The sequence below is a fragment of the Mastigoproctus giganteus genome, chromosome 10 (assembly GCF_048544385.1).
Source record: "Mastigoproctus giganteus isolate SK-2022 chromosome 10, ASM4854438v1, whole genome shotgun sequence".
Lineage (NCBI taxonomy): Eukaryota > Metazoa > Arthropoda > Arachnida > Uropygi > Thelyphonidae > Mastigoproctus > Mastigoproctus giganteus.
This window is the reverse complement of record NC_143584.1, coordinates 9,372,622-9,390,862: the sequence shown is the minus strand read 5'-3', so window position 1 is coordinate 9,390,862 and position 18,241 is coordinate 9,372,622. Positions and strand designations below refer to the sequence as shown.

At 37.3% G+C, this 18,241-nt stretch overlaps 1 protein-coding gene across 6 annotated transcripts in view; it reads right to left on the bottom strand.

Annotated features, from left to right (window-relative positions):
• Positions 1 to 18,241, bottom strand: part of Su(dx) (WW domain containing E3 ubiquitin protein ligase suppressor of deltex) — a 382,533-nt gene that overhangs the window by 24,369 nt on the left and 339,923 nt on the right. For all 6 annotated transcript variants that reach the window (XM_090383423.1, XM_090383427.1, XM_090383426.1 and 3 more), the window contains one exon: positions 15,174 to 15,375. In XM_090383423.1, the coding sequence (XP_090239549.1) occupies positions 15,174 to 15,375 (202 nt within the window). The remainder of the gene's footprint in view (positions 1 to 15,173; positions 15,376 to 18,241) is intronic.

Genomic DNA, 18,241 nt, shown 5'->3' with positions numbered 1-18,241 from the left:
CTACTCTATTGGCCCCATATTTCTGTCTTTCTCCCCCCAGCCTTCTGCCTCCCCCCCCTCTCTATCTATAAGCTAGCGAAAGCCCTACCCAAAAACTTAACATATCTAAATTACCTTACGCCCATAACTTGGCCTAGCAAAACTAAGCGATTCTACCCCTACGTCGACGCGTTTCTGTCTCTTTTTTTTTTTTTTTTTTTTTTTTTTAAGGTCCTAGCCGCCGAAATCTCAGGAAATTAAGTGGCAGGACCTGCCAGAGTGAAACAGACTACTGGGTTCCTGGTCTGCCTCCACGGGGCGTAAGTGGGGGAACGTTGGGCCTCAGTAGGGGCCCAGCGGCTAAATGACCAGATGAACAACGGTACAAGGCATCACACATATACAAAGTCCATACACTTTTAAATCTCTGGCTTTTCCAGTCAACTGGTTCACCCACAATGTAAACTACGCGGAGATGGGGGGAACCCCTTGTGCCGTTTGACCCTAAATACACTTACACTTACACTTACTGCTGCACTGCGCATTTTGGAGCATTAGACATACTATAACTTTTGTTATTTCCCTTTTTCTGCGTATTTTGCTTCTTAACTGTTATATATTCCTACTATATATATACATATATATATATATTTTTTTTTTATGTAAACCCCAAACACGAGAGGTATTAGAACCTATAGTACTTAGTACCGTGCTTGGGTTGTAGGTTGAGAAGACAAAAGAAGATATTTGTTGACAATGGACTTGAACTTCTGTAGACAGTAATTTTCAGGAAATACATATGAAGGAAGGTTGTTCCAAAAAACGGCAGTTGAATGAATAAACGAGGAAGATGAAAAGTTGGTTCTGTGAGTTTGAAGTTGGACAGTAAATGGATGTTGGCTGGTGATGGCATGTGTTCGGACTGTTTTGAAAGAGAGAGCGGGAATTATAGAAGCCAATTCAAAAGAAAGTGCCCATGGAAGTATCTGTAGAAGAGGCATGCAGCAGAAACAGTACGTCTATGAGACAGCAAGTGGAGAGAGATTGTTAGAGATGAATCATTAATTAACCTAACTGCCCCCTTCTGAATGAAATCAAGAAGCCTGAGAGAGAGGGTTTGGGGGCACCACCTCAGATGTGGGAACAATATTCCATGGCAGGGCAGATTTGCGATTTATACAGAGTGAGCAGCTGTTTGGAAGAAAAGTAATGCAGAGAGCGAAAGAGAAAACCAAGTTTTTTAGATGCAGAGGAAGCAATATTTGTAATGTGCTTGTGCCAAGAGAGAGATTAGAAGTCAGGGTAATCCCCAAGAGATATATCATTGTGTTTAGAAATCGGAGTGTCACTAAAGATAAGCATAGGAGCAGAAGAATCCTTTTTCCGAGATATAAGACAAGACTGAGTTTTAGAAGGGTTGAAATCAACTAAGTTGTCTTTGCCCCACTGGAGAATTACCTGAAGATTGGCATTTAAGGAATTGGTAGCAGATTTTCGAGAAGTTGAAGCTGATTGAGCAGGGCAAGGTTTCTCAAAATGAAAAGTAGAGTGCAATGTGCTATCATCGGCAAAACTACAGATAGGATTTCCAGTCAATGGAAGAAGGTCATTAATATACAAGAGGAAAAGAGTGGGGAAAAGAACTGAACCTTGGGATACACTGGCATTAGTGGAGAAGTTAGAAGACAGAGAGCCATCTACCATCACCCTCAGTGAGCGATCAGAGAGAAAACTGGATAACCAATTACTAAAAACAGTTGGCAAACCATAAGATGGAAGCTTGTTTAGAAGACCTTTATGCCAAACACGATCGAAACCCTTTGAGATGTCAAGAGCAACTACTTGTGTTTCACCGAACCTTTCCATTGAATTAGTCCATAAATGGGTAACATAAGCTAGAATATCACCAGTGGATCGACACCGACGGAATCCATACTGGCAATCGTTGATCAGGCGGAAGGTTTCTAGGTAGTTTAATAGTTGGCGGTTAATTGATTTCTCCATTACTTTAGAAAGAGTAGAAGTAATTGCAATAAGACGATAATTGGATGGGAGGGATTTGTCACCCTTTTTAGGAAATGGTTGGATATGAGCAAATTTCCAAGCAGAAGGAAAAACACCTTTGGAATAAGAAAGTGAAAAAAGGTGGCAAAGAATAGGAGTAAGTTCAGGAGCACAAGTTTTGAGAACAAGTGGAGAAATACCATCGGGACCTGGAGCTTTCTTAGCATCAAGATTTGTCAAAATCCTTCTGACATTCTTTTGACGAAAGGCCATGAAGCATTGAATGGAACATTCTGACGTTCTTTTGACGAAAGGCCACAGGAGGCATTGAATGGAGCATGTTGGGAATGGTGGAAGGTGTTTTACCAAGATCATTAATACATGAGTTGTAAGAAAAATGCAATGCTAGCAGGTCAGCTTTATCCTTGGTTGAAGTGACAACAGAACCATCTGGTTTGGACAGAGGTGGGAGCAGAGATGGGCAAAGGTTGCGGCCAATAGCTTTCTCAAGACACCAGAATGCTTGGCTAGCATTAGGGCAAGAAGCAAGTTTTCTACTCTTAGCCTGTTCAAACTCTAGTTTGGACTGATTAATAACTGCTTTACAATTGTTGCGAGCTTTGGTGTAGGCAGAAAATGAAACTGAAGAATTAGAAACAAGCCAATTACAATATGCAACATTCTTCTCTTGAACAGCCTTAGCACATTTATTGGAAAACCAAGGTTTAGATAAAGGACGAGATTTTAAAGTGGAGTGTGGGATAAAGGATTCCATTCCTGCAAGAATAATTTCCCTGACATGATCTGAGCAAACATTGACATCAGAAGTTTTGAAACAGTAATCCGACCAAAGAAAAGAAGAAATATATATATATATATATTATTTTTTTTTTTTTTAGTTCATTACATTTTACGCTACTACTATTACTACTTTTTATCTCATTTTGCTTTTCTTTCACCTTATATTGTGTATATAATGTACTTCTAGGTTTTGCCACAGTGCTGGCCTTGGCCTTTGCATGTTACTTTGGCTGTTTTGACTTACAGGTCATTCTCAGACTGCACCTTAACTTACTCAGCTTGTTACCTCATTTCTAATCCGATGTTTTTACACTACCAAATTCTACTATATCAACCTTTTAATATATCTAGAACATATCAGATATATATATATATAAAAAGTTAAATAAAGAAGTTGTAAAGAGAAAAATGAAATGTATAAAGGATTATAGTTCTAGATTACTACATTAATATTATAAAGAACTCAGCAACTATAAGGAATGTAGATAATAATATAGACTTTGAGTATGGGGTAAAGTATAGTCTAAGGATCCATCTGTTGAACCCGTGCAAGTCAAAATACAAGTCAATACCCGTAAAGAAAATATTATGATATAAGTTAAGTGAAAGTACTTATTGTTGCAATTACAATGATTTTGACATTTTCTTCAGGAGTCAGCTGCCAAAAACAAGGGAAATGCAACAAATAAATAAGGCCTCTGTTTCAAACACGAGATATACTCAGAATATAGTAAATTATAGAGTTTTAAGAATTTAACAAAAGTGAGGAAAGCATATAATAACTGACATATATCTCGTGGCTGACCCCAAGACTATACCTTAGACCAGTGGTGTCCAACCTACGGCTCACGAGTAATTTTTATACAGCCCACGCGAAAAGAACTAAAACAGCATTTTAGAGAGTCATGCCACTGCATGTACAGGCATGCAAGTGTCGAGCTCAACTATATCAAATGTGTACATGTAGTCCAGTGCAGTCATATGTATGCTGAATACAGTTATGTACGTATCAATCTTTTCATATTGTGAAATTATACTATTTTGATAAAACTTGTTCATTGTATTGAATTAAAAAAAAATCAGTCTTAAAAATGTTCCAAAAGAGGAAAATCGATTTGAAGTGTCGTGTTTTTGATCAAAGGTGGACTGATGACTATTTCTTCATTGAGTACGACAAAAAAGCAGTGTGTTTGGTGTGTAAGGAGACTGTGTCAGTTTTAAAAGAATATAATTTAAAATGACACTATGATTTCAAGCATAAATCTTATGATCAACATAGGGGAATGTTGCGAAGTGAAAAGTCTTCAGAGTTATAAAACAAATTAAGAAAACAACAAAACACACTGAAAACGTATCAGTCAAGAAATTTATCTGCGGTAAGTGCCAGTTATCAAGTTGCACATTTGATTGCTTTTGAAAGTAAACCGTTCAGTGATGGTGAATTTGTTAACCGTTGTTTGTTAAAAGCTGTGGAAGAAATTTGTGCGGAGAAACGAACAATGATACAAGACATTAGTTTGTCTCGACAAACAATTACAAGAAGAACAGAAAATATTGGAAAGAAGTTATTCGAACAACTTGTGGAAAACAAATTAAATAATTTAGTGTGGCAATGGATGACTACTGCTGTCAATGACACAGCCCAACTCCTTATCTTCATACGTGGAATTAATGATAATTTTGTACCAGTAGAAGATTTAAATGATCTACAGAGCATGCATGGAACGACTGCAAGTGAAAATCTTTTTGAAAATTTTTGCCAATCTATTGAAAAGTTAGGATTAAATATTAAAAACATGGTAGGAGTGACAACTGGCAGTGCAAAAAATATGATTGGTAAAAGCACTGGGCTTATGGGTAGAATAACTAAGAAAATGATAGATATCGGAGCTGAAACTCCAATTGGAATTCACTACATTGTGTATCAAGAAGCTTTTTATGGGAAAGTATTGGATCTCCAACACGTTATGAATGTGGTTATTTCAACTGTAAATTTTATATCACCAAATTTTTCAACAATTTCTTTCAGAAATTGAAGCTGAATACGAAGATGTAATTTTATATTGTGCAGCGAGATTACTTAGTCGTGGCAAAGTATTACATCGGTTCTTTAAACCATGGTCTCAACCTTTTTGGTCATGCACCCTTTCTTTTACTTAAAACGACTAGCGTGCACCCTGGAATAAAAAATTAAATATATAAGTTTAATATATATTTTTTAAATTTATAAATCATTTACATGGAAGGCATTATATATAAAATCACTTTTATATAATCATTTGTTCGATCTACATTTGTTCAGTAAGTTAAACAAGGATAGAAGATATACTCTGGGCCCGAAGCGAGCATGTGGCTGCTTCATTTCGGACATGGGAGAAACCGATGCCATGATCAAACAAAGCTGCATATTTATTATTATTATCAGCAGCCATATGGTTACAAGGAAGCCTGAGGCTTATGCTGCACCAGCCAAAAAACATTTCTGAGTTATCCTGAGAGAGTGTAAGAGAGAGAGAGAGAGAGAGAGAGAGAGAGAGAGAGAGAGGGAGAGAGAGAGAGAGAGAGTGTCAGAAGTAGAAAAGAGTCACCAAGAAAGAGAAGAATGATGATATCCAGCTCAGAACCCTGGGTGTGCCATGCCCATACTCACCAGATGTGAGCCCCTTTAAGTATTAAAATAAAATAAACATTAATTTAAAATTTTTATTTTCAATTATGTTTCAAAAAAACTAAAGTTTTTATAATTAATAAATATTGATTTATTGCAGATTATTTTGGACATACCATGGATCACCTCGCGCACCCAACTGTGGAGACCACTGCTTTAAACTACATTGTGAAATTGATATTTTTTATGACAGAAAAATGGAAACCAATAAAGCAACTATCAAGTATGGAGTGGCTGTTTGACCTTGCAATTCATACAGACATTTCTAGTCATTTAAATTCTCTTAATTTAAAACTACAAGGGAAAGGAAAATTGGTCTCTGATTTGTTTGGTGACATCAAATCATTTCAGAATAAGTTGTTATTATTTTAATCCCAAATTCAGCAAGACAATTCAGTTCACTTTGAATGTTGTACCAAGCTAAATGAGAAACACTTTTCCAAAGAATCATTGCCTTTCATTATTAAAATTACTTTTTGGAGAGTTTGAAAGTCGATTTGCTGATATAAGACCCCATGAAAAAGACATAAGAACCCATTTATTTCTATGGCTGAAAAATGCAGTCCCAGCTTGCAACTAGAAATTATCTTCAAGCCAAAACATGGTTAAAAAAAATAAGTACAGGCAACCCCCGTATAACACCGTACTTCTACAACGCGGTTAAAGAATTGTGGCAAACCTTGCATAACACGGTATTTTTGAGCTTTTGTGGGGGGGGGACTGCTATTATGTTGGACATAATTTTTCAAATTTCTATTGTTTTTGTGAATCCCCGCTTGAAGATAATTGCTGGCTAATCGTTATGCAAAAAAAAAAAAAAAAAAAAAAAAACATTATTGGGAAATCCCTGTGTTAGGTTCTGTGCTATTGAACTTGAGCCTGTTGAGCTTGTGGAAAAATCTAGATTTCAAAGTTTGATTACTATTGGAGAACATACCAGGCCATCCAAAAGATTTAAGTCATCCAAATGTTGAAGTACTGTTCCTGCCACCTATTACAACTTCTTTAATTCAGCCATTAGATCAAGGCATTATATCTACCTTTGAAACACATTACATCAGAAAATAGTTCCAATGGATTTTGGAAAAAAATTATTCTGAATTGAAGTGATGGAGGCATAGAAACACTTTTCAATTGTGGACTGTATCAGAATCGTAGCTTTATTGCTCAAAGAAGTAAAACCGCCGCCAAGGTTAACTGCGTGTGGAAAAATGTATGGCCACAGTCAGTTCATTCAGGGAATATGGTCGAACAGGCAGAAAATGGAATCAGTGCAATAGTAGAACTTGCTAAGTCGGTAGGAGGGAAAGGTTTTGATATGACTATTGAAGCCCTCATGGGTAGCAAAGTTGGTAGAATCGGCATCCTCCCCACACTGGGTGGAAAAGACCTAAGTTCAAATCCCATTGATGATGGGAGGAATTTTTATGGGTATTTTTCACAACGTGGCTGAGTGAGAGGGTCTCAGGTATGAGGTTAGCATGGTTTTTTTTCCTGGAAACTTGGGTTTTCGTCCAGCAAAATAGAAGATCGACCACAGAACACACACACAAAATTTATAGACAATATACACAAAGTAACGTGGCCTTAGTCGCCGATGCTCCTAAAAAAAAAATAGTTATGATTACTGAAGATGTTCAAGAATTGGTGTATACCTGCGTGTACACCAATGCTAGGAGTTTGGTAAATAAATTTGATGAATTTGAGGTATTGCTCAAAACATCAAAGGCAGATATTGTTGGAATATCAGAGACGTGGTGTCACACAGATATAAGGAATGCAGAACTGGAATTTGGGGAATACAATGTGTATAGAAAGGATAGAAAGGACAGGAGGGGTTAGGCTATTAGTTAAGAAACACATAAAGTCCAAGGAAGTGAAGCCAGTCGACATCGATGGACAAGGCAGTGTCGAGTCAGTTTGGTGTGACATAAGCATAGGGAAATCAAAATTGAGAGTAGGAGTGTGCTATAGGCCTAATGACTCTGATGAGTATAATAAGATATTGTACAGGGAAATAGAGTGGGCCAGTAAATCAGAGAGTCTTATAATGGGGGATTTTAATTTCCCAGATATTGACTGGAATTTGTGGGTTGGTCACTCGCACACTAGCAAGGCTTTTGTGGATTAATTGGATGATTGTTTTCTACATCAGCATGTTCGTGAGGCAACAAGAGGGAGCAATACTCTTGATCTGATTATCAGTAGTGATTCTTCATGCATTAAGAATCTGCAGATAAATGAACCACTAGGTGGCAGTGATCACAGTGTGTTGAAGTGGGATTTACTCAAGGAGGTAACTACCATCAGAGGTTAAAGGGAAGGGTTTTTGTTTTCGTAAAGGCAACTATGATGGTCTGAGACAGTATTTAAATTCTATACAGTGGGACCAACTGATGATGTTACCAACAGCAAACTCAAAATGGGAAGCATTCAAGGAACTAATCTTGGAGGCTACCAGGCTTTACATACCAACTAAGAATTATTGTTCAAGGTTTAGGCCTAAATGGTTGTCAGATGAACTAATGAGACATGTGGCAGAGAAGAAAAATGCATGGGATACATACAAATTAATGGGTGACATGGAAGCCTATGATAGATATAAGTTGGTCTGTAACCAAGTCACAAAGGAGATTAGGCAGACTACGAAAAATCCTTGGCAAAGGATGCAAAGAAAAACAGAAAAGAGTTCTTTACCTATTTAAACTCAAGAAGGAAAGGGATGAATCAGATTGGTCCACTGGATATTGATGGTTCAACAGTTGAGGATCCTGCTCAGGTGGCTAACAATCTAAACGGGTATTTTGCATCTACATTGACGCATGAGGAGTTATTCAGGAAGGAGAATGATGTAGGTAAAGTAAACATTGGCAGTGAGCTGGATGATTTTGTAATAACTGAGAGGAAAGCGGAGGAGAGATTGTTGAGGATAAACATAAAAAAGGCACCTGGGGTGGATGGGATCTATCCAGTTATATTAAAGGAGGCAGCAAAGGAAGTAAGCAAACCCCTAGCCATAATTATGAGAGCTTCTTTGGACTCAGGGGAGGTACCCATAGACTGGAGATGTGCAAATGTAACCCCAATTCACAAAGGAGGATCAAAGGTTGACACAAGTAATTATAGACCTGTCAGTTTAACTTCTGTAACAGGTAAATTAATGGAGGCACTGGTTAAAGAAGCACTGCAGGATCATCTAGACAAGAATTCAGTTATAGCTCAGACGCAGCATGGTTTTGTTAATGGCAGGTCTTGCCTGACCAATTTGATTGGATACTATGATGTAGTCACAAAAGAACTGGATGCAGGGAATAACTTTGATATTATATATTTGGATCTTAGAAAGGCTTTTGATACTGTTGCACATGGAAGACTGCTGCACAAATTGGAGCAGTGTGGCATTGGAGGCAAATTGCTGCAATGGATAAGGGGATGGTTGAGTGGCAGAAGACAGAGAGTGGTAATCAATGGACACTGCTCAACGTGGACTAATGTTATTAGTGGAGTTCCTCAGGGTTCAGTGTTGGGTCCGTTGTTGTTTTCGGTGTTTATGAATGATATTGATGATGGGATATCAAGTTTAATGTCCAAGTCTGCAGATGATACAAAGGTTTGCAGGGTTGTTAAGGACACCACTGACGCTATGCTGCTGCAACAGGATCTGGAAAGGTTGAACAGATGGGCTGAGAGGTGGCAAATGAAGTTTAACATTGACAAATGTAAAGTACTACAAATGGGAAACAGTAACCCCAGAGCAACGTATCAACTCTGCGGTACTACACTGACAGTGGTGGAGAATGAAAAGGACCTGGGGGTAATTGTGCAGGCAGATATGAAGTTCTCTGAGCAGTGCAGACGAGCTGCAAGAGTAGCTCATGGTGTCTTGTCAATGATATACAGGAATTTTTCTAGCAGGGATAAGGAGGTGATTATTCCCTTGTATAAGGCAATGGTTAGGCCACATCTTGAGTACTGTATACAGGTCTGGAGGCCTCATTTCAAGGAGGATGTAGAGCTGCTGGAACGAGTACAGAGAAGGGCAACAAGATTAGTGAATGGAACAAAGGGTTGCTCTTACGAAGAAAGGCTTAAGTTTTGCAAATTACAGAGTCTGGAGACTAGGCACCGGCGAGGTGATCTGATAGAGGTGTATAAGGCTTTGAATGGTTTGAGCATGCTCAATGCCAACGGGATTCTTCATCTTGCTCAGAATAATCAGCTCAGAGGGCATAAATTCAAATTGAGGAAGGACGGATGTCGGATAGATGTGCGGAAATTTGCCTTTGGCCAGTGGGTGGTTGGTTGGTGGAACCGACTTCCATCACTTGTTGTTGAAGTTGATAGCCTAAACAAATTTAAGGCTCAACTGGACAGGTATTTCGAGCGAACGGAGGGGTGAAATGGGAGTGGTGTGCTTTTTTTTTTTTTTTTGGCTGATGCTGAATAAGCTTGCTTTCTTGCATCATATGCCTCTACTAATGCTAATGCTAATTACTGGTAGAAAAAGAGGCTGGAGAAGTGGATTTGGTGGAAATGGTATTGGAGGCAAGTCAAATTAATTCAGAGGATGATAGTGTAGATAAAATCTGAAGTTCCAAATTTTACACTAAAAAGTATACTGGAAGGCATAAAGTTAGCCAAGCAATTAGAATCTTATTTTTTGAGTGCAGATTCTTTGACTGAAAGGAAGCTTCAAAAATGCTTAGTTCCATACGATGAAATTTACAAAGATCTATCAAGAAAAAGCAGAAACAAACCTAGATTAATGATTTTTTTAAAGAGAGCAGAAGATACACAATCTAGAACTGTATATTTTTGTTAGCTTTTGGAACTTAATCCCCTTTTTGGACTGGTTCTTAGTCCTGTATAACACTGTTTCTCACTAAACAAGATTTTATAGGAATCTGACTACCGTGTCATATGAGGGTAATCTATATATTGACTGCGAAAATAAACTACTTGAATTCTACAATGCTCTCCCATCTGAAGATTTTCCGCTAATAAAATTCCATGAAAATGGCTAGTTTGTCCAGATCAACATGTTTGCAAACAATTTTTTTTACTCATGAAATCAAATATTTAAAAAGAAACAGAATAATGGATGATTGCCTTCATTCCATATTGTGGTCACAAATTTTGAATAATTATCTAAAAACATCCAGCCTCAATCATCTCATTAAATGTTATGTTTTGTGCAGTAAATATTATTATACTTAAATAAAATATTCGAGTATTTTAAATTTTAGGTGTATCATTATATTTATTTATTCATCTTAATACTGAAAAGCAGTAATCATTTTGCGGTTGTAAATTTTCTAAAGTGAGAATTTAAAAGCAAAGTCATGCATTTAAAAAAAAAAAAAAAAGTAAGTCATATTTTTATAATTCTAAAAAATAAATCACTGACATAGATTTGTTGCACATAAGTGTTGGGCATTTGCATTTTTTATATATAGCCTGAAAATAAAAAACAGTAACATGAAATTAGAAACTTTCTTTTACATGTAACAAGATATAGAAAATGTAACACAATTTTTTTTCCAATCACTCAGTGCAGCCCACGAAACAAATCTAACTTTGAATATGGCCCCCCCATATGGGAAAAGGTTAGATACCACTGCTTTAGACTATACTTTACCTCATTCTCAAAGGCTATATTATTATCTATATATATATAACGAAGGCAGGCCAAATTATAGAGGATCTGAATTAGTGAGATCTTATTGTATTAACCTTCTCAAGCCAATTATAACTTTAAGTTGGTTTTTAAGCTTAAATAAAAGTCATTCAAGAAAATGACAGAATCGATTTTGACAGACTCTTTATCTGATTATCAGCAGTGATTACTTTTGTCTGCTTATTTTAATGGCTAACACATCACATGGTTTCTTCATTGTGAGGTAATAAGCAGTATCTACCGAAGGAATTATTTTCACATAAAAAAATGCTACCCCCCCCAATATTAGTAGCTACTGTCATCTCTTAAAGCATCACACAGGTGTATGTATACTTGCATGTACAAAGATGCTAGAAGTATAGTAAATATGAGAGTAGGAGGGTGTCATAGGTCTAATGAATCTGATGAGTATAATGAGCAATTGTGCAGAGAAATTGAGTGGGTCAGTAAATCAGAATGTCTTATAATGGGGGATTTTAACTTTTCAGATATTGACTGGAACCTTTGGGTTGGTCACTCGCATGCTGGCAAGACTTTTGTGGATTTATTGGAGAATTGTTTTCTACAGCAACATGTTTGAGGGGCAACCAGAGGAAGTAATACTCTTTATCTGATTATCAGCAGTGATTATTTATGTATTAAGAATTTGCAGATAAAGGAACCACAAGGTGACAGCGATCACAAGCTACTGATGTGGGATTTACTTAAAGATGTAACAACCATCAAGGGTAAAGGGAAGGGATTTGTTTTCGTAAAGGTGACTACAGTGGTCTCAGACAGTTTTTAAATTCTATGCAGTGGGATCAACTGATGACGTCACCAAAGGTGAATTCTAAATGGGAAGCTTTCAGAGACTTAATCTTGGAGGCTACTAGGCTTTTCATACCGACTAAGAAATACTGTTCAAGGTTCAGGCCTAAATGGATGTGAGATGAATTAATGAGGCTCAGGGCAGAGAAGAAAAATGCATGGGATGCATATAAATATCAGGCTAACCAGAAGCCTACAGCAGATATAAGATAGTCTGTAATCAAGTCACAAAGGAGGTTAGGCAGGCGAAGGCCGATTTATGTAAACTCTAGAAGGAAGGGGATGAATAAGATTGGTCCACTTAACATAGATGGTTCGACTATTGATGGACCTGCTCAAGTAGCTGATAAACTGAATGACTATTTTGCATCTACATTCACACATGAGGAGTTATTCGAGGAGGGGAATGCCAGAAGTTTATCAAACTCTAACAGGGAGCTAAGTGATTTTGTAATAACTGAGAGCAAAGTAGAGGAGAAATTGTTGAAGTTAAATATAAAAAAGGCACCTGGGTGGATGGGATTTTAGGTGGTAGATGGCTCTCATCAACCAGGTGCAATACCACCACTTTGCTTATTGGAGGCTTGAAGTGGTGAAACCCATGTTTAGTCTCTAGAGCAAACTTTCCGGCATCCCCCTCTCCCCATACTCTTCTTTCAACCCATGCACAGTACTAAGTACTATGTGGAGGCCGCCATAGCCTAGTGGTCAGGCGTGCGTGGGTGCCTAAGTACACATGCCTTGAGTGACCGGGGGTTCAAGCCTGTGACTACTGAATACGGTGCTGTTTCTTGTATTCAATCTATCATGCGAACTCCTCTGACCGTTTGGTTGTCCCGGAATATAAACAGAAAATTTATTTATTTATTTATAGGTTTTGATACCTTTCGTGTTTGGGGCTTTCATCTATCCAGTTATATTAAAGGAGGTGGCAAAAGAAGTAAGCAAACCATTAGCCATAATTATGGGAGTATCCTTAGAGTCAGGGGAGTTCCCCATGGACTGGAATTGTGCAAATGTATCCCAAATTCACAAAGGGGGTGCAAAGGGTGACACAAATAATTATAGACCTGTTAGTTTATCTTCTGTTTGGAGAAAATAATGGAGTCACTGGTTAAAGAGGTGATAAGGGATCACCTAGACAAGACGGCAGTAATAGTTCAGACACAGCATGGTTTTGTTCAAGGGAAGTCTCGTCTGACCAATTTGATTGGATACCACGACGTTGTCACAAAGGAACTGGATGCAAAAAATAATTTTGATATCATATACTTGGATTTCAGGAAAGCTTTTGATACTGTTGCACATGGAACACTGCTGTGCAAATTGGAGCGGTATGGCATTAAGGGCAAGTTGCTACAATGGATAAAGGGATGGTGAGTGGGAGACGGCAGAGAGTGGTAATAAATTGACACTGCTCTACGTGGACTAGTGTTATTAGTGAAGTCCACCAGGGTTCGGTGCTGGGCCCATTGTTGTTTTGTGTATTTATCAATGATATTGATGGTGGTATATCAAGCATAATGTCCAAGTTTGCAAATGATACAAAGTTGGCAGGGTTGTTAATGACAGTAAAGACAGTATGCTACTGCAACAGGATCTAGAAAAGTTAGGCAGATGGGCTGAGAAGTGGCAACTGAAGTTTAACATTGACAAAAGCAAAGTACTGCATATGGGTAGCAGTAACCCAACAGAAACATACCAACTGTGTGGTACTACACTCAAGAAAGTGGAGAATGAAAAAGACCTGGGGATAATTGTGCAGTCATATATGAAGTTCTCTGAGCAGTGCAGATGGGCTGCCAGAGCAGATAATGGATTGTTATGATATATAGGAATTTTGCTAGCAGAGACAAGGAGGTGATTATCTCTTTGTATAAGGCAATGGTCAGGCCACACCTTCAGTACTGTGTACAGGTCTGGAGGTCTCATTTTAGGGAGGATGTAGAGTTGCTAGAACAAGTACAAAGAAGGGCAACAAGATTGGTGAGGGGGAACAAAGGGGGTGCTCTTACCAAGAAAGGCTTAAGTTCTGCAAATTGCAGCACCTGGAGAGTAGGCACCTGTGAGGTGATATGATTGAGGTGTATAAGGCCTTGAATGGTTTGAGCAGGCTCAATGCTGATGGGATACTTCCGCTTGCTCAGATTAAGAACCTGAGGGGATCATAGATTCAAACTGAGGAAAGACAGTTGTAGAATAGATGTCTGGAAGTTTGCCTTTAGCTAGCAGGTAGTTGATTGCCGGAACAGACTTCCATCTGTTATTGTAGAAGTTGATAGCTTAAATAAATTTAAGGCTGAACTAGACAAACATTTGGAGTGACCGGATGGGTGAAAAGGGAAGGTTTTTTTTTTTTTTTTTTTGGCTGATGCTGTGTAAGCTTGTTTTCTTGCATCATATGCCTCAACTAATGCTAATGACTTTGAAAATACCACTATAAAGAAGTTTAAATTTTATGAAAAAGACATATGTGGTTGAGTATACATAAATAAATAGCAAGTAGATTTAAGCACTTCAGTCTTGAGTAAAATCAGTTTTTCATTTTTTAAAGGGATCACAGATAATTCTCAGACATTTTGTGGTACTTCCTGTGCCACTTCAGTGACTATAAAAATAGCAAAACAAGAAAGGGTTGTAATTAAATAAATAATAATAAAATTAAATGATTAAATATTTAATTACTAATATATTTTTACTGCTTCCTTATAACATCATCTCTTTCACATGCTAAGGCAGAGGATATTCATTCAACTGTATTTATAAAAATGTTAAGTTAATCTAAGAAAAAGTTGATTGCCTGGGTTCTAGAGGGCTAAGACAAATGGATGGCACCACGAGAATTAACCTCAGTCTTAAATTAACTTACCATATGTATAAATACAGCTGAATAAATTAATTATTTACATTTATTATTATTATTTATGCATTCATTTATCCATTAATTATAAATAGTTAAGCGATTTCAAAATTAATTACAGTTAGAAAACACTGTACAAATTAATTATCATCTCTTTCCAGTTTTGTTGTCTTTGCAATTACTGGAAGAAGTGATAAAAGTAAAATCTGTCTTCAAGAAATTAAAGACAGATTTTACTCTGTGCAGGCCGAAGTGCTTAATTTTACATCTGTCTCCATTTCATTTTATCTGCACATCATGGTACTAAAAGAACATCTTAGATTTAGCTTTATTTCTCAACCCCTGCAAATGATATCTTTTAAAAAGATACTTACCCATAAGCTCAGCAAAACCTCCAACTGGAACTCTGCATGTACCTGTAACAAATTGTAATAACCTTGCTCTTTTTTCATTGTCCATTTCTCGAACAAACTGCCAGAACCAAATTATCTGCTTGTTGTTACGTGTGTAATGGCGATAGATGCTGTTGCGCTGCCAATCTTCAATATCTATCTCTTGCATGCCACATAACATTAACTATATTAAAAACAAAACAATCTATATTCCAAATGTCATAATAAAATGCATTTAATAGAAGTTTAATATATTTACACTTCTCTGCATGCAGATCAACTTATTAATAATACAGTTTATGGTCCATGGTAGTGAGTTTTTTGGAGTATACTGTACCACATCACTGGAGGTTTAACTACATTTCTTGTTGTTGTAATCTAATTCTGCTATATCTAATGCCATTTTTTTCACTTCTCACTTGGGGTTATAGCTTTATTTCTCAATGCCCGAGGATGCTAGATTTTAAATAGTTTATCAGAGAAACATTAAAGTTGTTTAGCATTCAACTAATATAAAGCCATAGAGGAGGATGGCTAAGATGAAATAACACATAAATCCAAAGACAAACCACCTGAATTAAAAAGGAATAAGAAAGAGAATGGCAGTGAAAATAACCCAAGCCAAGGTATAACCATGGGAAAAAAAATATTCTGAAATTAATTTAGAATGCGAACATACTGTAAGGGCCTATAGTATGACTTTCATCTGTTTTCGTAAGTTTCTTCTGCTGTTATACTAATATTTCCAAGGAGGGGTCCTGTCAGATAGTAAATTATAATATTATTAAGTTGTTTAGCATTTATTCAGTTTTTCTGTTTTAAATTTCTATTAAATTTTAATTTTAGAGCATTTACATTTTTGGACTGGCATGTATGTGCATGTGTGTAATTAGAAATAAATGATGAAAGCCAGTATTAAGCAGTAAGCGTGGCTGATAGCAGAATAACAAAAACAAAGGATAAAAGTAATAGTATTCACTGTATAGTATGCAAGAAAGCCACAGGCTTTTGCTGCACTGGGGAAAAAAAAAAAAAAAGTAGATAAAAAAACACAAATTATATGCTTCTCTCCTCACACAGGTAAGTATCCAGTTGACCTTTGAATTTATTCAAACTGTCAACATCAACTTATTGCCTCTAGTTACCACTAGAGGTAGTTACCTGCAGTTATCGTCAGCTATCAACGACTCATTGCCTAAAAGGAAATTAATTATAATAAATTTTATAAAAATATTAGAAGCTCAATATGGCTCAAATATCTTAAAGTCAAATATAGTACACTGTACAATCTAGCATACTTTACAAAAAAATCAGCTTTTACAAGCTGAAAATATTAAGAAAGCAATCTGTCACTTATATTAACGATTGCATTTGCCTTTAAGAATCCATGCAAAAAAAGTAACATTGCTTTCTTTATAAGATGCTTGCAGAATTATCTTGTAATTTAATCTGTTTTTGCAGTCAGAAGAATTTAAACTATTGATAATGTAATGGTCTTAATTCTTTCTGAAAGGTTAACTGGCCATTTGTTTAAAAGATGAGACTGCTATGACAGCCTGTTTCAGTAATAAATGGTCTCTTATTAGATAGCAAGTGATCTCTAGTGAACACACACACACACACACACACACACACACACACACACACACACACACACACACACACACACACACACACACACACACACACACACACACCAACTATAAAAATTTTCTTTGATGTAAAATCAATTTTCAAAGTTGTAACACAGCTAAAACTATCTGATGAAAGTAGTGCAATACCACAGATGAAAGGACAAGGCAGTCTTCATAAATGTTTACAAATGTAAATAAGTTCAGTCGTTTGCACTTAACATTTATTAAAATGTACTCCTCTAAAACTGTTCAACCCATAGGTATACCTCTAAAATCTGGCACCTCTCAATCCCAGAGGGTGCCAGATTTTAAAATTAACTGTAATAAATATATTAAAATACAAGGGATGATCATTTAATTCGTGGACTGATGCAAGATCTTATCTTAATTGTCATCATCTGAATCTTCTGCGGGTTTCTCCTTCTCAAAATACTCTCCCCTGGACACACTTTTCCCACCGTTGTACCCACACTTTAAATGATTCTTGCAAGCCATTTTTTAAAAGACTGCAAAGTGTTTCTGTTGTGGCTCTGTAAGAGTTGTTGTGTCGGACGCGAAACGCTTGCCTTTCAAAGCTTTCTTTGAAACAGGAAGAAATCATATGGGGCTAAGTTCGGTGAATAAGGGGATGTGGAAGAACCGTGGCACCTATAGTAGTGATCACTGTCTGCATAATATTAGCCACATGGGGCCTGCCATTGTCTTGATGGAGAACCCACTTCACATCAGAAAGTTTGGTCACACCAGAATGTGGCTCTGGCTCGGGCTGGCAGTCTGCTCTGTCCTGACTGGATATGGTCTGAGGTTATGGCTGCTCCTGTTGGGGTTGGTGATGAACTGGAAACCATATGGCAGACCCAATGGATGACTTCTGAAAAGGCTAGACATTTATATGGTTTTGTGCCCTCCGTTTGGACTGTGGGTTGGGAACGACGTTCCTGGCTTCAGTTTGGGCTGGCAGCCTGTGTTGTTCTCACGGGGCATGGCCTGATGCTGAGGCTGTTCTGGCTGGAGCTGTCTGCCTCTGATAGTTGTGCATGTGGGGAATCAGAGAATGGCCTCTATATTGTGTTGCATTCCCTTTATATGGACTGTTTTTTTTTTTTGGTTATTTTATTTATTTATTTATTTTTTTTTTTTAGGAGCATTAGCAACTAAGGCCATATTGCTCCGGGGATATGCGGTGGTCATTCCCTGACCTTTCCGCATCCTCCGTATTTGGTGGTCACGGGCTCGAACCCTGGTCTAATTATATGGACTGCGAGTGAGGATGAGCAAGGGATGCTTGCTCTCTCTTCTTCCACATTAGAGGAATTATTAGTCATTCGGAAATATTTCAGTATGTTTACTGAGTTTGTTAAGTCTGTATTTATTAGGCAGGCAAGGTCCGGGGAGTGTGACCTACCTCCTCGTGGT